We start from the raw sequence: 20,079 nt of genomic DNA on the forward strand, positions 1-20,079 counted from the left end.
GCGTCCGGCCATCCTGATTTAGGTTTTCCGTGATTTCCCTAAATCACTTCAGGCAAATGCCGGGATGGTTCCTTAGAAAGGGCACGGCCGATTTCCTGGCCCATCCTTCCCTAATCCGAGCTTGTGCTCCGTCTCTAATGACCTCGTTGTCGACGGGACGTTAAACAGTAATCTCCTCCTCCTCCTTATCAAATGCAATACGAGATTCAGAAGCCATTCTGTTGCGAACGCGGTAGCAGATCCTCGGAACTCTATATTCTTTGTCTCATTGCTCGGTGAGTTGATATGTCTCTGAATTCTGTAGGGTAGGTCAAAACCAAGTCGAAAGGTAGGTGTTGTCGCAAAGCAATTGGTTAAACGTTGTATGAGATTTGTTATTTCGTCGATAACGTGGAAATTTGTAATCATTTAATTCCATTGCATAATTCGTTGAAATATGGCGGATCCTAGAGTAAAAGTTATTAAAATCAAGACAGGTGTCGTGAAACGTCTGACGAAGGAAAAGGTGGTGTATGAACAAGAAGCAGAGAAACAAAAAGAGAGAGTCCAGAAACTGAAAGAAGAAGGTAAAGCATGTTTGTATTTAAACATTTTTTTCAAATTCCGCACATTCGAATGTACACTAACGGCTTCTCATATTCAGCTGAGAGATGCGTCGCAGTCTTTCCTCCAGTAAAAAAAAAAAAAGGTTGGTCCTAGATTCTTGATGAGCTGCAGTTTTTTGCAGACACTGGTACTTCTTGCTCTTACGCGTGTTCGAAAAATGTGCAGTGTTGTGTTTAACTGTGTCCAAATTTTAGCCACGTTCCCAATACCTCCTCAATGATGCATCATTTCTGTTCATAGATTGGAGCAAGAGAAGGATATACACTCCGCAAGAGAACTAAATGTATTAAATTTTGTTTCCTACACCAACCTTCATTTTAATTATTGTTTTCTACTACTGTATTGCCCCATTTTCTTCACAGAAATTCATAATGTATACTTGCTTACAAGATTGTTACTGACTTCCAAGACATCTTAAAGTCTCACTAGTTGTATTGACATTTTGCTGTTTCTAACAGTCCTCTTGTTACTAACATGTTGATCTGTTCCTTTGTGGACAATGTGAGTAACAGGCAGTTTAGAAAGATTAATTTATTAATAACAACTGTCAAAATTGTGCAAGACTCTTAGTTCAAAATTGCTTACCCTATATTCAAATTTTACAGTCAGTCAGTTTGTCTTATCATACCAATAAATTAATTTTTATGTGAATCCTTCACATATCTTTAACATCATGTAGATTGTAAAAACATGGAAAGTAATTTTAACTAAAAAGTATTAAGGTCCTGTAGTAAGTAACTGTCAGATTGTAGAATAAATTTTCAAAGCTTTTCCAGTAAAACTTGTGTTTCAGGAGTATGAGCTCTAGCATACAGGAACACAATATGAAAGCAGTCCTTACGACATTCTCTAGTGTGTTAATTGTATAGATTTTAGCAGTGGCTCTTTAAGGAAGAAAGTACCAACAGGTCATTCCATGTCAAGTCATCTAGAGGCCATGTCACCCATTATCTAGTAATGAACTGAGATTTTGTGTACTGCTTTTGTATCTAATATCATGAACTTTTGCAAATTTTTATTGCTTTAGCAAAAGTGACAAAAAGCAAGATCTGAGAGTACTTGACGGCTCAACACAAAAGTTTTGTCTCAAGTACAGATAGTGTTGAGGATCAGTGGACAAAGTTCAAAATCATCGTACAATACGCATTAGATGAGTATGTGTCAAGCAAGATCGTAAGAGGTGGAAAAGAGCCACCGTGGTACAACAACCGAGTTAGAACACTGCTGCAGAAACAAAGGGAACTTCACAGCAAACATAAACATAGCCAAAGCCTTGCAGACAAACAAAAATTCGCGAAGTGAAATGTAGTGTGGGGGGGGGGGGGGGGGGGGGCTATGCGAGAGGCGTTCAATGAATTCGAAAGTAAAGTTCTATGTACTAACTGGGCAGAAAATCCTCAGAAATTTTGGTCTTATGTCAAAGCAGTAGGTGGATCAAAACAAAATGTCCAGACACTCTGTGACCAAAATGGTCGTGCAACAGAGGATGACAGACTAAAGGCCGAAATATTAAATGTCTTTTTTCCAAAGCTGTTTCACAGAGGAAGACTGCACTGTAGTTCCTTCTCTAGATTGTCGCACAGATGACAAAATGGTAGATATCGAAATAGACGACAGAGGGATAGAGAAACAATTAAAATCACTCAAAAGAGGAAAGGCTGCGGATCTGATGGGATACCAGTTCGATTTTACACAGAATACGCGATGGAACTTGCCCCCCTTTTTGCAGCAGTGTACCGTAGGTCTCTAGAAGAGCGTAGCATTCCAAAGGATTGGAAAAGGGCACAGGTCATCCCCGTTTTCAAGAAGGGATGTCGAACAGATGTGCAAAACTATAGACCTATATCTCTAACGTCAATCAGGTGTAGAATTTTGGAACACGTATTGTGTTAGAGTAGAATGACTTTTCTGGAGACTAGAAATCTACTCTGTAGGGATCAGCATTGATTTTGAAAAAGACGATCGTCTGAAACCCAGCTCGCGCTATTCGTCCACGAGACTCAGAGGGCCATAGACACGGGTTCCCTGGTAGATGACGTGTTTCTTGACTTCCGCAAGGCGTTTGATACAGTCCCCCCCCCCCCCCCCCAGTCCTTTAATGAACAAAGTAAGAGCATATGTCCTATCAGACCAATTGTATGATTGGATTGAAGAGTTCCTAGATAACAGAACGCAGCATGTCATTCTCAGTGGAGAGAAGTCTTCCGAAGTAAGAGTGATTTCAGGTGTGCCGCAGGGGAGTGTCGTAGGACCTTTGCTATTCACAATATACATAAATGACCTTGTGGATGACATGGGAAGTTCACTGAGGCTTTTTGTGGATGATGCTGTAGTATATCGAGAGGTTGTAACAATGGAAAATTGTACTGAAATGCAGGAAGATCTGCAACGAATTGACGCATGGTGCAGGGAATGGCAATTGAATCTCAAAGTAGAGAAGTGTAATGTGCTGCGAATACATAGAAAGATAGATCCTTTATCATTTAGCTACAAAATAGCAGGTCAGCAACTGGAAGCAGTTAATTCCATAAATTATCTGGGAGTACACATTAAGTGATTTAAAATGGAACGATCATATAAAGTTGATTGTCAGTAAAGCAGAAGCCAGACTGAGATTCATTGGAAGAATCCTAAGGAAATGCAATCCGAAGACAAATGAAGTAGTTTACAGTACACTTGTTTGCCGACTGCTTGAATATTGCTTACCAGTGTGGGATCCGTGCCAGATAGGGTTGATAGAAGATATAGAGAAGATCCAATGGATAGCAGCGCGCTTAGTTACAGGATCATTTAGTAATCACGAAAGCGTTACGGAGATGATAGATAAACTCCAGTGGAAGACTTTGCATGAGAGACGCTTAGTAGCTCGGTACAGGCTTTTGTTGAATTTTCGAGAACACACCTTCACCTAGGAGTCAAGCAGTATATTGCTCCCTCCCACGTATATCTCGCGAGGAGACCATGAGGATAAAATCGGGGAGATTAGAGCCCACACAGAAGCATACCGACAATCCTTCTTTCCACGAACAATAAGAGACTGGAATAGAAGGGAGAACCGATAGAGGTACTCAGGGTACCCTCCGCCACACACCGTCAGGTGGCTTGCGGAGTATAGATGTAGATATGCTTTGTGTTGGTAGCAATTGCTGAAAGTTTGGTTCAATGTGTTACTTCAAGGCAAACTGTAAATATTTGAAAATTGGCTGCTGTATTTAAACAAAAATGGTATGCTGACAGTTTTTCCCTTGAATATCCTTTGGGACACGTGGTTTTTGAAAACATGGTGGAATTGTCCAATATATCCTGGAGAGAAATAAAATTACTACCCAAGAGACGTCAACATAAGTACACAAGACAGTATCCAAATTGATCAAAAATTGCGGTATATGAAACAAAATTACAGATTATAAAATAGAGGGCAACTTGTACATTACGTGACATATGAACACTTTCTTACTTCTGCCATAACCAAATTAACTCAATGTTTATAATATTAAGCATTTTGTCAAAAGCCAATATTGTCAGCACTGCACAAAATGCTGGTGCTGCACTCTACATTCAAATTGATTTGGAACTACACGTGATGACAGTGATACTTAGATCATTATTATTTATTTATTTTTATTTTATGAGAACCACTTTTGTTCCAACTTTGAGGACTCTTTGCTCTGAGAATAAGTAAGGCCCATTGCTGTGGTGATATCAACTTCACACAGAATGTGAGAGAAACAAACATCATTATCAGGCCAATAGAGGGATGGGGATGGTCCACGAAGATGCATGAACCGTACTGTAACGTCTCCTTCACAATTCACCTTCTCAGCAATTCCCAAATACCAAGAATAGTCATATGCACATGCAGCATAGCAGATGGGCTGCACAGTGCATTCTGGCATTAGTGACGGGGGATTTAGAAATCATGCATGATACTAAAATCCATATCGCAGCTCAGCCTTTTTGCTCCAGTGTTGGTTGGTGATATTTGTACAATGTGATGTATAGATAGTGTTCCAGAAGTTGTTTTTGCATATGTGATGTGCTGAGAAACATAATGTCCTACTTGTACCATTTCATTTTTTGAAACAAAGAGAAATGAAATGCCTTGCAGGTTATTTATTTATTTATTTAGCGATCTGTGGAAATTTTACGATGTATGGATGTTGTCAGGTTGTGTACATTCATATATTTATACAGTTTGTTACATGTAGTTAAACATTGTGACATATAAGTTATTTACAATCATTTTTTGCTCCTTATCAGGCTGGCCGCAGTGGCCGAGCGGTTCAAGGCGCTTCAGTCCGGAACCACGCGGCTGCTACGGTCGCAGGTTCAAATCCTGCCTCAGGCATGGATATGTGTGATGTCCTTAGGTTGGTTAGGTTTAAGTAATTCTATGTCTAGGGGACTGATGACCTCAGATGTGAAGTCCCATAGTGCTTAGAGCCATTTGAGCTCCTTATCAAAATGTTACATATGGTTAAATATTGTGAAAAAAAAGTTATTTACAATCATTTTGTACTAAGGAATTCACTTATAGTGTAAAAGCAGTGTTCCTGCAAAAACAATTTAAGATTTTTCCTAAAGCAGTACATGTTGTCTGTTTCTTTCTTTTTCTGTGGCAGTTTATTTATACAGTTTTGCACCTTCATACAAGAAGCCATTTTGAGTCGTATATTTAATATTCCTGTCTAGGTGAAGACAGTGACTTGTTCTTATAGTTATGAACGCTGCCATTTGTGCTATAATTTTCTATATTTTTCTTGATGTACACTATGGTTTGGAATATAAATTCACAAGGAACAGTTAGAATTTCTAAGATTTTGAGAAGTTCTCTGCAGTAGGCCCGCTTACTTACTGCTCTCTTTTGCATTTTAAATACTGTTTGTAAATTCTGAGCACTGTTTTCCCAAAAATAATACCATAACTGATTACTGAATGAACATAACTAAAGTATACTGTTCTCAAACATTCATTGCTGCATCCGGATGCAAGGACTCTTTAAGTGCATAAAATATTGTGGAGACATTTTTCAAGAGCTTCATAGGATGTTCATTCCACTTCATTTGGCTGTCAATGTACAACCCTATGAATTTCATCTATGGAGATGTTACCTAGTTTTAAATTGAAGGGACCCTGTTTTCTGTTCATTCTAAAGCATATTGTATTTGTTTTCTTTTTGTTGACAGTTACTTTGTTTTCCTGAGACCATTTGTGAACATCCTAAAGCACTTCAGTAGAATTTTCCAGCATTTGTGCTGGTGTCTTACTGGTGATTACTATGTTGCTGTCATCAGCAAACAAATCTTCTCTCCATGGCTCATATGTTTTGGGAAATAATTTATATAGCCTACAACAGAAACAATACTGGGCCCAGTACACTTCCTTGAGGGACCCCATATTGATATATTGTGGATCAGATATATGTTTCTCAATGTACTTCGATCCATTGAAGACGTGTAATCTCTACTGACTGTACTGTTTCGTAGATATGAACGAATCCATTTGAGAACCACTCCCCTTACTCCTAGTGTCTCTACCTGATGTGACAGAATTCAAATACCTGTGAAGCTATAAGTATTTGATCCTTATAAACTCTTTGCAAACTTGTTTTTGTGACAAGTCTTTTTAACAGTGCCACCAATACCATCACAGGGAGATTTGCCATGGCTGGTAGAAAAAAAGGGATTAACGGAAACGTCAGATTCCACCCATCTACTTTGACCAATGACGTCACCAATGTGGCGGAAACGACCATTCACAACTACTCCCATACCGCGACTATGACGTCATTACGTAAACATGACAACAAACACAAAAATATTTCAAAAAACCATCAAACACATATTCCTACAAAAATATAATGAAACTAACGGGACAAGCGGGGGAAATTGGGGGTTTTTGGGTCGGTACAAACTAATAATACACACACGCCACTAAACCAAATGACAAAAACGATAAAACAAAATGACCACAACCTTCCCAAAAACAACTAAAAGCAATATTCACTGGAATTGAACACTTCCCTTGACCTATATAGGTCAACAGAAGCTACCGATACCAAGCTATAAATCTCAGAACTTTCACCACCACCACACTCAATACTACCATTACAAAAACACCTAGAAAATCAAAATTGGAGTCTTAACACTTCCCTTGACCTGTTATCCTCCATCTCCACATATAGCTGTCCCTGGTCCAAGACTCTGGAACTTTAGTAAGCCTCATTTCTTCATTACACACTGAACACGACTTCATCCAAAAATCCGAATAGCTGGAGAAATTTTATTAGAGATAATGCACGGCCCCCAATCATCACCGACAACTGAAAACTGTTGGTCTTGTCAGTCATATCCATACCTACCAAAAACATAAACAAAGCAATTTACCAAAATTCATACACAACGATCAGAAAAAACTGCTATAACGTCAACATAACAAAACCAAAATCGTTAACTCGCTGAAAAATATTCTGCTGAAAGCACAGTCACTACCGATACCACACATGTGCAATGCTACCACACAAATGAACCCCCATACGCCACATAACATGCTACCCATAAACACACCACCAGAGAGAACCACCAACCGGAACAATACACCACCTATAAACACACCACACATGCAAACTAAACAAAAATCACCTAACCCACAACACATGAACACACCACCAGAGAGCACCACCGATCACATCAAAACATCTACAAACACGCCACTCTCACAAACTAAGTTCCACGCCATCGTGACGTCACACACCACAACAGCCTTACGTCACAGGTCAAAGTCGACTGGTGGAATCTGACGCTTCCGTTGACCCAGGCCAGCTGCACTTTGTTGAAATTGTGTTCATGGTAGCAGCTATTTCTGAAATTCTTACAATTTTTATATTGTGCAGCACAACCATCAGTGAAATTTCAACATATGCACGATGAATTTCTGGAAATCCATACTTTAAAAAAAAAATTCAGTACAGTCTTCAGAGTCTGGTACGCCAAGGCAACATCTTGTTCTAGATCATCAGAAACAATACAAATACTTTTTGCATGCAGCTATTTGTCCTTTTCGTAATATATATGGACAATGTGAAGAGTGCAGCTTGCCATTGTTCCAATGCTTCCACTGTACTTCATCTTGAACAACAAAATTGAGATTTTCACTGAAATCCATAAAAATTAACACTGGTTCTGTATAAAGTGTTTCATTCTTCATTTTTAGACAATCAGATTGTGATTGAGAAGTAAGTGTGGAGGAAGTTTTTTCAATTTTCTTAATTAATGTCTCACAATTCTGATAGAGAAGTGATTTGAACACTTAGTCATTCTGTCAGTTGATACCCATTGACTGTACTGAATCACCTCATCAGGATCATAGTCTTCTATTTCATTTTCTTGGTAGAATTGAAACAATGAAACTAGTGGGACATTTTTCACACAGACTAAGCATATAAGCTTGGTTATTTATATCACTTGTTATTGTGTTGATTAGATCTTTGTATGTTTCTTTAATAGACACAGAATGAATTTAGGAACAATTTAACGTTTTGGTGGTACATGAATACACATATGGTATGTGTTCCTAATGATCCTGCAAGTATATGCTGTTTTGGTTGAAGAGAAGCAAAATTTGAGAATCCTACTTTGTCTTCAGGATACTTTTTTTTTATAGAGAGAATACAGTTTGGTTAAATTACTTAACACAAGATGCTTTTATTCATAGCTATTTTCGCTGGTGCTCACTTTCTTTTTTCCTGGGCATAATTCTTGTATTTTCGTCATCCAAATAAAAACTCATTACTTTTTGCACCCTATCATCTTTCGTCTCTTTCTGCTCAGCCATTGATAAAATACTCTTCTCCATTAAAAGAGCTCTTTCCTATCGTACCAAATATTCAAAAACGTGAAATTTGGAACTGACTTTCAGTCAAGACCAAGTTAACAGCACAAGAGTAAGTATTGACATTTTTCATGATTATTTACATATTCAGTTTTCTGTTTGATTTTTTTCAGTGGTATCATCATGATAATTTCCCTTTTCTTCCAGTTCTGTTAAATCACTGTTGGGGATAGTGCTTGCATCAGCAGCCAGCTCAACTTGATATGTATATGAAATTTTTAGTTTTCAGAGCCCCAGCTGCTGATTACAATTTTTGCTTGGCTGCTGCATATGGACCATGCCGAACAACTGAATGCAGCTAGTACTGAGCACAGATTTTTCAGGTGTCTGCACCTTCACATTACTGTCATTTATATGGTCTAGTGATGAGTCGTCACTTGCTTGTTTTTCATTAATAAGTTTGATACAGATTGGGCAAATTTTCTCCCCAGGAACAACACTAAAGCCTCTCATTTCGAAGCTCTTTACCTTTTTCCAAAATAATTTCACGCAATCCAGATGAAACGGATTGTTTGACACTTGAAGGGATCACAGCAAATTTTCTTATATATAGAGAATCTGCACAGGTTTGTGTTTCACACACACACACACACACACACACACACACACACACACACACACGAAACACTTAAATCACAGTATGAATGACTGTTGCTTTGCCATAATAAAAGTTCTTGTTCTTCACTGGTCAGTTCATTCTCACAAGCCAGGGCATTATCACATATATCTTGCTGATCCTGTCCAAGAGAACACTGCCTGCTTATACTTTCCATACTGCTTCAGTCGTAAAACCAATATTTGTCATAAATAACTCTAAAGATGGTTAGTGTAACCTAAAAAGTAATTAAATAATGAAAAATCATTCTATCCCATTGTTTCATTACAAAGGTATTTCACATTATTATTGTAACATTAGGGGATTTACTTTTGTTTTGGAATGAATAGTTAAAAACTACAACAGTTGAATTTTCAACCAATGATTGACTCTGGGTACAACTCAGTACAAGAGCTCAGATCTGCATGCTCAGTGAACACGACTCAAACCAAAGGAACTGGGTGATGCAGTACATATAGTGGCAATAAAACAGAGTTCTCATAAATGATTCGTTCCTAGGGAAACTGAGTGTAGCCAACTTCAGCAATTTAGTGGTGACATGGTAGTCATGAATTATCAACTTCAATATTTCTTTTACAATAACATTGTTTTTCACGCTTCCCATTATTTCTGCAAACACGATTATTTTTGAGCGACATAATGGAATATTTGTAATAATATTGTACATTTTTCAAAGGTATCTCTGAGGGGCGATATCTTAAAAATTATAATGTCCATGCATGGATTTTGTTTAAAAGAAATTATTTACAATTTTTTCTGAGTTTTAGATGGATATTCACTACAAGAAGCATGACTATAAAAATATAAACCTTCCTCTTTAACTAAAAAAAAATCAAGCTTCCATTGCAAAAACAGATTGGTACAATTGCATTTTTAAATTATAAAGGAGCTCGTCTATGAAAGCCTGAATTCCTGAATCTATACAACTTCATTTTATCATAAGTGAAAAAGTAATTGACCTGCAACATTCACATTTTGGAAGTGTGAATATATCTAGGTAAACTTCCACTTCCTAAAATTTCAAGGATTTGCTTGAAGGTGGGTGTTATTTCCTGAAATTTCTGGATGATTTGACATGGAATGACCCCAACCATATCCATTCCATATGACAACTGCCAAAAGTTTCTCATTTTGAATTCATCTTTTAACACATCTGGTGTGGTTGCTAAACAAGAACTATCACTCCAATGTGTGCACTGGGGCTTGAAGTGAGGGCCTAGAATTTCAGTAATGTTGGCAATGACTCCATTCAGATGTAACTTCAAAAGTAAAAGTTTGCATGCACCTTTTTCATCTGTAAACATGTTGAGATACAATCTTTCAGACAGATTGATCTGGAACATAGCCTGAAGCTGTATTACATAATGCAAAAATCTTTGACGAGTGAGGATGATCTAGCTTATATTCTTCTATGATGTAGAAAATGAGTTTAATTAGTAATAATACATAATAGGCAGCAGTTGTTTGAAGATACTGTTAGTGCGACTCGCTGTTTGTTTGATTAATTAAGCTGTAGGTGTCACTTCGCAATCAGTCGTGTTCGCAGGTTTCTTTCCGCTTCAGCTTCTAAGTTTTACAGTGTTTGTATGCCTTATTTGGGCTTCTAGTCCATATCTAAGAGTGTCTAATTCTCACAGCTATAATACCATTAAAATGAGGAAGAATTAAGAACACCATCTCAGGTTTCATTATCATTACTCTAACATGCAGTTTACATAGTCTTAAGGCATCGTCTTCAAATGCTAAATCGTGTCAGTTGATGGCACAGCTTCAGTGTATGACAAAGGTATTGGTGCAACACTTCACATGTTGCCAGTTGACATGATGCAGAATTTGAAGCTGCGATCGGGCAGTGAAACATTACTGAAGTGTGCTGACACTATTGTAACGTGAGCTAGGTCTCCGAACTGTCTATTGCTGTTGTCCCTGCAGATCACGCCGCATTTGAGACAGTGGAATGGGTCTAGGCTATTTGACTGGAACAATTATAATTATTGGGTCTTCCTTTGGGTTCTCCTTGTGTTTCTTTATGTAACTACTAAAAAGGGGGTACATTACTGAATACATCTGATTTTCTAAGAAGATCTGTTCCTCTGCTGTACTCCAGGTGTTATTTATAAACTAGCACTAAGCTGAGAGATCGTAATTGCTCAATTTGTAACTGTATGGAAATGAACATAGAATTTTAAGCTATTGTGAACTCTCACATTTTTTGGACTTACATAATAATTTATTTTTCTTTTATCGGATTATTCCATAAGTGTAACTGGTAAAATGCTATTCAGATTTAATACATTTTGTATTTTATTGACCAGTCGTCTAAAACAGTGAGTGAAATTGGATTGTAAGTAATGCAACGGACGCCCGAAGACGGTATCTCGGTTACACAGTTTTTATTATGTTTTGTTGTGGGAATCTCTTTTATGTTTGATACTTAGTGTGTGTGTGTATCATTACAGTATTCGGAGTAGCATCTATTGACTCATTGCTCTGAGGGAATTTAATTTTCTTTCACCACACTCAATTCAACTTTATCTTGCTTGTGTTTATCATCTCAGAATGAAGGAATCTGTATACAAGTCTATAACCCTTTTCCCTATTACATTCTGAAATTTCATCAGTATAAGTGTGTGTGTGTGTGTGTGTGTGTGTGTGTGTGTGTGTGTGTGTTTGTTTGTTTCCCCCCCCCCCCAAAAATCTGTTTGATTTAATGTGTACTTACTTCGGCATAAATTATTTCTTTACAGAAAAAGATGAACATATTATACGGAAACAAGAAGAAGTATTGCAGGAGTCTATGATGATGGTTCCAGATTGCCAGCGACGCTTATGGAAGGCTTATGAGGAACTCAAGGGAATAATTGACAATGAATTAGACATGGCTGAAAATGAAGATTATATGGCAGCTGTGAAGGCTTTGGAAGATGCGAAACCTCAGTTGCCAACAATAATGGCAAACATGTCTTAAAACTTTATTGAACTAATTGTATTCTAAAAGACAGTTTTAATGACATTCCGTGCTTCATATTACAAGTGACAGCACTAATAATTTGCATTTAACATACGTTTAATATTTTGTGTACTTTGAAGGACTTAAAGGAAAAGGTATAGGTATCAAGACTGACAGTGCAAAAAATGGCAAACAACCTAGCATCTCAGTCACAGTGCATTACAGATAGTGACAAATTTGCGTTGTGGCATCCTCCCCCACATGGAGTAACTCCTCCAGCCTCAGTGCCATCCTGCTTCAATGTACCACCTCCCCCTTTTTCACAGCCTCCTCCAACGTCCATACACAGACTACCACCACCACCACCACCACCACCACCACCACCACCTCCTCCTCCCCCTCCCCCACCTGCCCTTCCTCCTCCTCCTCCTCTTCAATTCTGCACATATCCCCCTTTTGTTGCTCCTGCACAGCAAATTTTCAACTTGCCAAATAATGGAAGCAACACTGCTCACATCCACACAGTCCAGGATACTCAGCAGAGTTCGTGTTTCCAAGTTCAAACTTCATCTTGGATTTCTTCTCAGGATAATTTAGGTGTGCAGTTTGATGATGAAAGTCAAGATGAAAAGTGGGTGAGACAGTTCCTGTTTCAGAGAAGACAGCCTCTTCAGCAAAGACCAGCTCAAAGAAAACTGAAGGTCAGTAAAAAAATAAGAATGCCTACTTAAATTTCGTTTTTTGATAACTTTTGGACTTAAAAAGGCAGAAGATTTCGATATTGACAACCGTTCTCCAGTAGTACAGAGATTGTAGTGGAAGTTGCTCTCATAGGTTACCTATATCACTTTTAAGTTGTTTTTTTTTTTTAGTGGACTGAACCTAGCAATAGTAGATGTAGACTTTGACCTGAGATATTATGTTGTGGTGTATGACCTCATATGTGCATTGATAGAATACTAAAAAAATTTAAGTTGCTTCTAGGCTGCTTTTTTAAAAAATAGTTTGTAGTGATGGATTGATCTGTAGCTGAGACGAAGTTATATGGAAAGATGGGAGAAGATAGGTTGTAAGTTGTTCAACAATTTAATATCGTGAGAATAAAAGGTAGATTGTTCATCACCACACAGAGAGGTGCTGAGTCGCAGACAGCCACAGTGAAAATGACAGCTAAAATAATTAAGCTTTTGGACAAAACCCTTCTTCCAAAATTGAAAGAAAAAAACACACATGCATATGGCCGCTGTCTCAGGGTGCAGGGTCCCGACTGCATTTGATGTGAACAGCAATGTGCTGGTGTGTGTGTGTGTGTGTGTGTGTGTGTGTGTGTGTGTGTGTGTGTGTGTGTGTGTGTGTGTGGTGGGGGGGGGGAGGTAAGGTGGCAATGTGGGGAGGGGAGGGATAGCAAGGTGAGGAGATGGGAGGATGTGCTGCAGGGGAAGGAAAGAAGTAGGGAAGCAATAGTAGGTGCATTGGTCAAATAGGAGTGTGTGTAGTGCTGGAGTGGGAGCAGGAAAAGGGATTGGTAGGTGGAGGGCAGGGACTAGTGAAGGAGAGACCAGGTGGGATTACAGGAACAAAGGACAAGTGAAGCACACCATACTGAGCAGCTTGTTCAGCAACTGGGTAGTCCAGCTGTCTCTTGACCACAGTTTGGCAGTAGCCATTCACTTGGACAGATTGTCATGCCCATGTAGAAACACACTATTATTGCAGCTTAGTTTGTGGATCACATGACTTCTTTCACAGGTAGCTATGCCCTTGATGGGTCAGAGATGCCTGTGGACAGGACTGGAGTAGGTTGTAGGGGGAGGACATAATGGGACAGGTCATGCATCTAGGTCTGTTGCAAGGATATGAGGCAAGGGTTTGGGAGCAGTGGTGGATTAGGGATTGGCAAGTATATTGTGTAGGTTTGATGGATGGTGGAATACCACTGTGGGAGGGATGGGGAATATACTCCTCATTTCAAGATATGGCAAGAGTAAGTCAAAACCCGAGAGGAGAATGTGATTCAGTTGCCCCCATTCCTGGGTGTACTGAGTCATGAGAGGGGTATTCCTTTGTGGCTCAACAATGGGTATGTGGGAGGTGGTAGGCAAACTGGAGAGACAAGGCATGGGAGATAATGCTTCTGGGTCGGGTTCGGAGGTTAATTTTGGTCAGTGAAGGCCTTAGTAAGACCCTTGCCATATTTGGAGAGGGTCTGCTTGTCACTACAGATGTGTTGGCCATAGGTGGCTAGGATGTAAGACATTCTTTGTATGTAATGGGTGGCAGGTGTCAGTTTTATGTGGACAGATGTACTGATGTAGCCATCCTTGAGGTGAAGCGAATCGGGAAGAAGGTGTTGAGATTTTTGAGGAATGTGGATACGGTGTTTTCACACGTAGTCCAGGTCACAAAAGTCATCATTAAATTAGAACCAGGTGAGAGGTGTGGGATTCTGTTTTGTTATTCATGTTATTGTGCACTTGGAATTTGATGAGTGGTCTGTCAGTTATTCCGATTACATTGAGTTAGTGCAGACAAGTGATACCAACAAATTCAGTATATTGGTTTTTACATTCCAAAGACACAGAATATAACGTCTTTCCTGCCTTGCCCTCCATTCCTACTCTATCACACGAAGTGGTGAATGCAAGAACTCCCTTTGAAGTCCAACGGACATGTTAGCTCATGCTTGCCAACTGTTTACACTGAAATACTGCTCTGTTCTGCGTGACCCCTCCCGCCTGAGGTTTGAGTCCTCCCTCGGGCAGGGGTGTGTGTTGTTCTTAGCACAAGTTAAAGTTGTGCGTTAAGTCTTGGGACTGATGACCTCAGCACTTTGGTCCCTTAGGAATTCGCACACAATTTGAACTGCTCGATTCCTGATGCTCATTAGTGAGTGTTTGCTCAAGTGTAAATGAAGGTTCAGAGATATCCACATCAAGAGACATACTCTGCAAGCCATTGTGAAATATATGGCAAAGATTTCAAGTGAGCTAGCCAGAGTCAGGGTGTTTCCATTTTCAGAAATGGACAGGGGTTGGGGCAGGAGTTAAAGGACTAACCTTTCCGTTAAAGGGCAGTTGGTAAGCTAATAATGTTGGAAAGCAGCATAGTTTTGAATCGTTCTTTATGTCGAGTTGCACCAACTGTGAATAGCCAGTGAGATTTAGTCTCCTCTCATCTCTTGGCATAAGTACAATAATGCTGAATGATAAGTGCTATTAACCATATTTCCCATACTCCTGTGTTGGTTGTAGAAACAGTTACAGGCACAGCATGCAGAAGGATCTATCTGTCTCCCACCCAACCCTCAAACCCCCCCTCCCTCTCCCCCTCCCCCTCCCCCTCTCCCCCCCTCTCCCTCTCCCCACCTCTCCCTCCCTTCCTCCCTTCCCTTCTACCTGGTTCTCTTTCTCTCAACCTCTTGATCCCCTTTCTTGTGAATCATAGATATAGTCTTAAGAATTAAAAGGTAATAAAAATGCTTGAAGATGTTGACCATAATTCTATTTGATGAATGTTTTGCTGGTAACTTGTTTGTTTCATAATAAGAGCTTCTGTTCACTGCCATTGACTGATGGGTGGACGAATGAATGACAACATTACATTGATTTGTCAGCTGATTTAAACACATGGTTGTAAAATAGTGTGTACTGTCTCTCCTCCCCCCCCCCCCCCCTATTTTCATTGTCTACACCATTACGGTTTCAGTAAATACATATGCGCTCACTGCACAACAGCAAACAATTGTCGGATGGAGGTAGTTACTAGTTAAAAAGAAATACGGCTGAAAAAGATTTTCTAAAGTTTGTAGAATTTTTGAGACAGGATTCTTGGAAATAATGAAACTACAGATACCATCTGCCTACTTTGACTTGTTTTGTCATCAAAATGGCAGGCAGATAAAATTCATCAGAATCCAATATGCATAAAACACAGGCCACAAAAAGAATTAATGGTTATCATGAGAACTTGCAAGCCAACTGTCATGTTCAATCTCTCCTGGATTGCAGGCTACACAACAGACAAGTATTTCCCCACAACCTAAATTAAAAACAGAGTTCAGTTTTCTATGTGTTTACATACATCGTGTGCCACATTATTACATCTCCAGGCAGTCACCATCCTGCATTTGCAAGTTCAGTTGACCCAAATTTCTGTATAATCCAGGAAAAAAGAGAACAGTGCACTAAGGCTGTGCAGTATCTGTAACTGTACATGAAAAACATCTGATGTGATTTTTATCTAGCAATATAAACTAGTGTCAACACAGTTTGAAGGAAGTGCAGAGTTTTTTTCAAGGAAACAACAAAAGTGTGGGCCAACTGCTAATGAAGTGGTGCTCTTTGAAAAATCAAATGCTTAGTTTTGCCTCATTTTTTAAATGTTGTGCAATATCAAAAGTTAATTAATGGAAAGGTTTCTGAAAGTACTATGAATTACTGTTCAGTACAATAGTGTTACAAACAAAGACCTCTTAAACAAAGACAGCGTGGTCCATGCATTGACAGATCTTACTTTTGTTTACATAATTGCCTCCATTACAATTTGGCTTGCAAGCAGATTTGTTAATAAATCAGAACATTCAGTTGCCTGTTACCTTGCTTTAAAAGCAATAGACATAGCACAATGTCGGTGAAATCTATGTATAAATATGACACAGACTTTGGAATAAATAATATTAGTTGATATGTTGACAGAAAACTGAAATTTTATAGAATGCGAGGATAGTATGTAGAATTCGAAAAATTATTAGGCAGGGTATGAAATGTATAACGTTTTGCCCAGGCATTTAATAGAATGTCCATTATGTTTAATGCAAAGTATGTAAAAATATAATTTAAATGTTTTGATAGTTCAGAGATTCATAGACACATTGGTTGTAATAGTTTCAGTCCAGTTCGGTTGAAGTTCAGATGTCAGTTTGTCATTAACTAAAATAGAAGCTGCTTGCCATGATTGTGAAATTGTTGTGGTTGATGATTGTGTAGTTGCAACGAAACAAAGATTTTATAGTGTGTTACAGATAATCAGGAGTATTTTTTCAAGAAAGTGTTCTTCTGACAGATGATTGCTATAAGGAAATACTAAGGGATATGAATACAGCTAAGACAGTGGAAAAGAAGCAACCTTCTTGTTATTGCTTAATATGGAAGTACAGTGTAATGAACATCCAGCAAGCATAAAAACTCTTCCTATAACTGGTGCAATCAAATTTTACATACCACATGGTGAGTTTTAACAGACCTTGAGACCATTTTTTTCAATTGGCCATGGTGGAATATAATTCCTCGTAATACGGAGCTTTTCATACAAATCTGTGAACCCTTCCAGTAGAAACAAGAGCTGTAGAAAAGGTACAGTAGTAAAACCACTTACTTCTCTTGAAGTCAGTTCGTGATGCCAGGTTGATCTAATGAGATTTTCGAATTCATCCCAATACTGAATTCAGTTCATTCTAGTACATAAATATCACCTGACTAGTTTTGTTGTTAGTAAAGCCCTTAAAACAGATGGCAAAGGAAGTAGCATACCACTTCTACTCTTCATGGAGCTCCGTAAATCCTCCAGACAGACAATGTGCGGGAGTTTGCCAAAAAAATTGTTTCAAATGTACGTAAGAGTACTGGTCCCAATTGAAAATTGTACATACGAAACCTTGTCATAGCCAAAATCAAGGAATTGTTGAAAGAGCAAACCAGGATGTGGCGTATATGTTAACATGTATGCAGAGTGAACAAAATAATCATTGGAGCATGGATTTAAGGTTCATCCAGTTAGTGGAAAAGTGGAGCATATTATTTCAATATCAGTAGTCTCCATATGAGGCTCTGGCTGTGAAATAAAGGTTTGACTTAAACACATCAACCCTGCTACAAGAGATTTTAAATGAAGAATTGGAGGAGATTGCTGATACGTTAGTAAAGCTGGCAAATATGAAGATGTCTGTGAAAATCTGGCAGAAGCCCGCCTTAAGTTCGTTACAGCTGTGACTTCAACATTGACTCAAGCATCTGAAATACAAAGGTTCATTTGCTGTGTCCCTACAGAACCTACAAATGAAGCATACCAGTCAGTGTCCGTGAATGCCACATTAATGTCATATATGGGAATTAAGCTCCAATGAGGGAAGAAGTAATTTGATGTACGTATTACATGCACCCTTTGCCTAAATAAGAAAAAGCCATTATTGGCCAGTAAGACATAACAAAAAGAAATCCAGAGCCTCAAGCAAAGAAAATAAAAGTGCTCTCTGACAAAATGCTCCCATTAGTTGATCTACAGTTTCTGTTGCTGAAACCGATAAAGGGTGTGATGATGGTTGCAACATTTTGGCTGTTGTGGTTGATGTGACAAAAGCCGAATTTTATAAATTGGATACCAGAGAAAATATTCGAAAGCAGTTGTACACAAGGTCAGAGTTCACGGCATCCAAGAAATATCTCCTAAATTCCAAAGATCTTTCGGTGGCAAAAGAAGTCTCTCTCAGGTCGGTTGCAACTCGGCAATCTATCGAGACTGGACAAGGATTTGTGAAGTGCATGTGTAAAAATGTATGCTAGAACCTATGATTGTGTGCAAAAGAAAAAGTTATTTGCAATACAAAATGTCATTTTAGTTCCACTTAGTGCATGAAAGTACAGCTTCGAAGTATAAAAAAGCTGAAGGCGTAGTGTCAGTTATTGTTTATCACTTTTCAATTGTAATAATAGTAATTCTTAAAAAGCTATTAAAACACACCTATTTCAGGATACGCTAGTTTTCAGGCACTCACAATTGTTACAGTTTTCATGGTTTAATTTAACTGTGATTAAATATTTAACTTTAGAGTTTGAACATGTTATTTCATTGTAATTTTATCTTGAACTTTGACATATCTGTAAAATGCTTGGATATTTTATATGGCATAGGCGTCGTCGGTGTTGGTGTCGTCGTCGTCTTCAGTCCAGAGACTGGTTTGATACAGCTCTGCAAGCCACTCTTATCTTGTGCAATCGTCATCTCCCAGTACCTACTGCAACCTACATCCTTCTGTATCTTCCCCTATGATTTTTAACCCCCACGCTGCCCTCCAATACTAAATTGGTGATCCCTTGATGCCTCGGAACATGTCCTGCCAACTTTTCCCAGGAAAAGTATTAAACGCCGTGCTAAAAAATTCTAGGCATTCTACACAATGCCTTCATTTGACACTTTGCTGGTAAACATAAATATTTATTTATTTATTTACTTATTTATGTAACCTGATCAGATTAGGCCCATTGGGTCCTCTCATACATTAAACAATGATTTCGCACAACAGTACATTTTTTACATTGTAGTTAACTAAGAAATAAGTTTTAGTAAAGTGGTATAAATGATTTGAGTGTCTGGCATTTGAGTAAATAATGCGAAGGACTAATAAAGTTAATACTGGCAATACATGTACTAGTGCAGCTGCTTTAAATTATTCTTCATCCTGAAACATTTCTGCTTACACAGGTCATTCTCAAAGCCTCTTTCAATCTTTTCTATTGCCCAAGGTCTGTTGTTCAGAATTTCCTCCCATGGAGTACTTTGATTCACGTCATCATTTACTTCAGTCTCTCGATGTTGTTCGTGGTCTTCGAATTGGTCTCCCAGATTCTGTCTATTACGTAGCTCTTTTTGGTACCGTATTTACTCGAATCTAAGCCGCACTTTTTTTCCAGTTTTTGTAATCCAAAAAACCGCCTGCGGCTTAGAATCGAGTGCAAAGCAAGCGGAAGTTCTGAAAAATGTTGGTGGGTGCCGCCACAACTAACTTATGCCGTCGAATATATGTAGCGCTACACAGGCATGCTTTATAGGCACAAAGATAAATACTGGCACTAAATCCTCTGCGTCAGTAAATAAAATTAAAAAAAAAGAGCTTTTTTTCTCCGCCCCGAGTTTCGACCACTGCATTTTCATACATTATCCAACGAAGTAAATACAAATTCCGTATTGTTCACAGCATTTCAATGTACTACGAAAATCTGACTGGCAAGACTGTTTGGGATGT

The 20,079-nt window shown here is 38.6% G+C and overlaps 2 protein-coding genes across 2 annotated transcripts in view; both read left to right on the top strand.

Annotated features, from left to right (window-relative positions):
- Positions 1-280: 280 nt before the first annotated feature.
- Positions 281-12,226, top strand: LOC126198813 (tubulin-specific chaperone A). Its single transcript, XM_049935383.1, has 2 exons — positions 281-566; positions 11,860-12,226. The coding sequence occupies exons 1-2, from the start codon at positions 437-439 to the stop codon at positions 12,078-12,080; spliced, it is 351 nt and encodes a 116-aa protein (XP_049791340.1). The 5' UTR covers positions 281-436; the 3' UTR covers positions 12,081-12,226.
- Positions 12,227-12,241: 15 nt separating this feature from the next.
- LOC126198812 (programmed cell death protein 7-like) overlaps positions 12,242-20,079 on the top strand; it is a 42,279-nt gene continuing 34,441 nt past the window's right edge. Inside the window, exon 1 of the mRNA XM_049935382.1 lies at positions 12,242-12,763. Within this exon, the coding sequence (XP_049791339.1) occupies positions 12,248-12,763 (516 nt within the window). The 5' untranslated portion in view covers positions 12,242-12,247. The remainder of the gene's footprint in view (positions 12,764-20,079) is intronic.

The sequence above is a fragment of the Schistocerca nitens genome, chromosome 8 (genome assembly GCF_023898315.1).
Source record: "Schistocerca nitens isolate TAMUIC-IGC-003100 chromosome 8, iqSchNite1.1, whole genome shotgun sequence".
NCBI classification, from domain to species: domain Eukaryota; kingdom Metazoa; phylum Arthropoda; class Insecta; order Orthoptera; family Acrididae; genus Schistocerca; species Schistocerca nitens.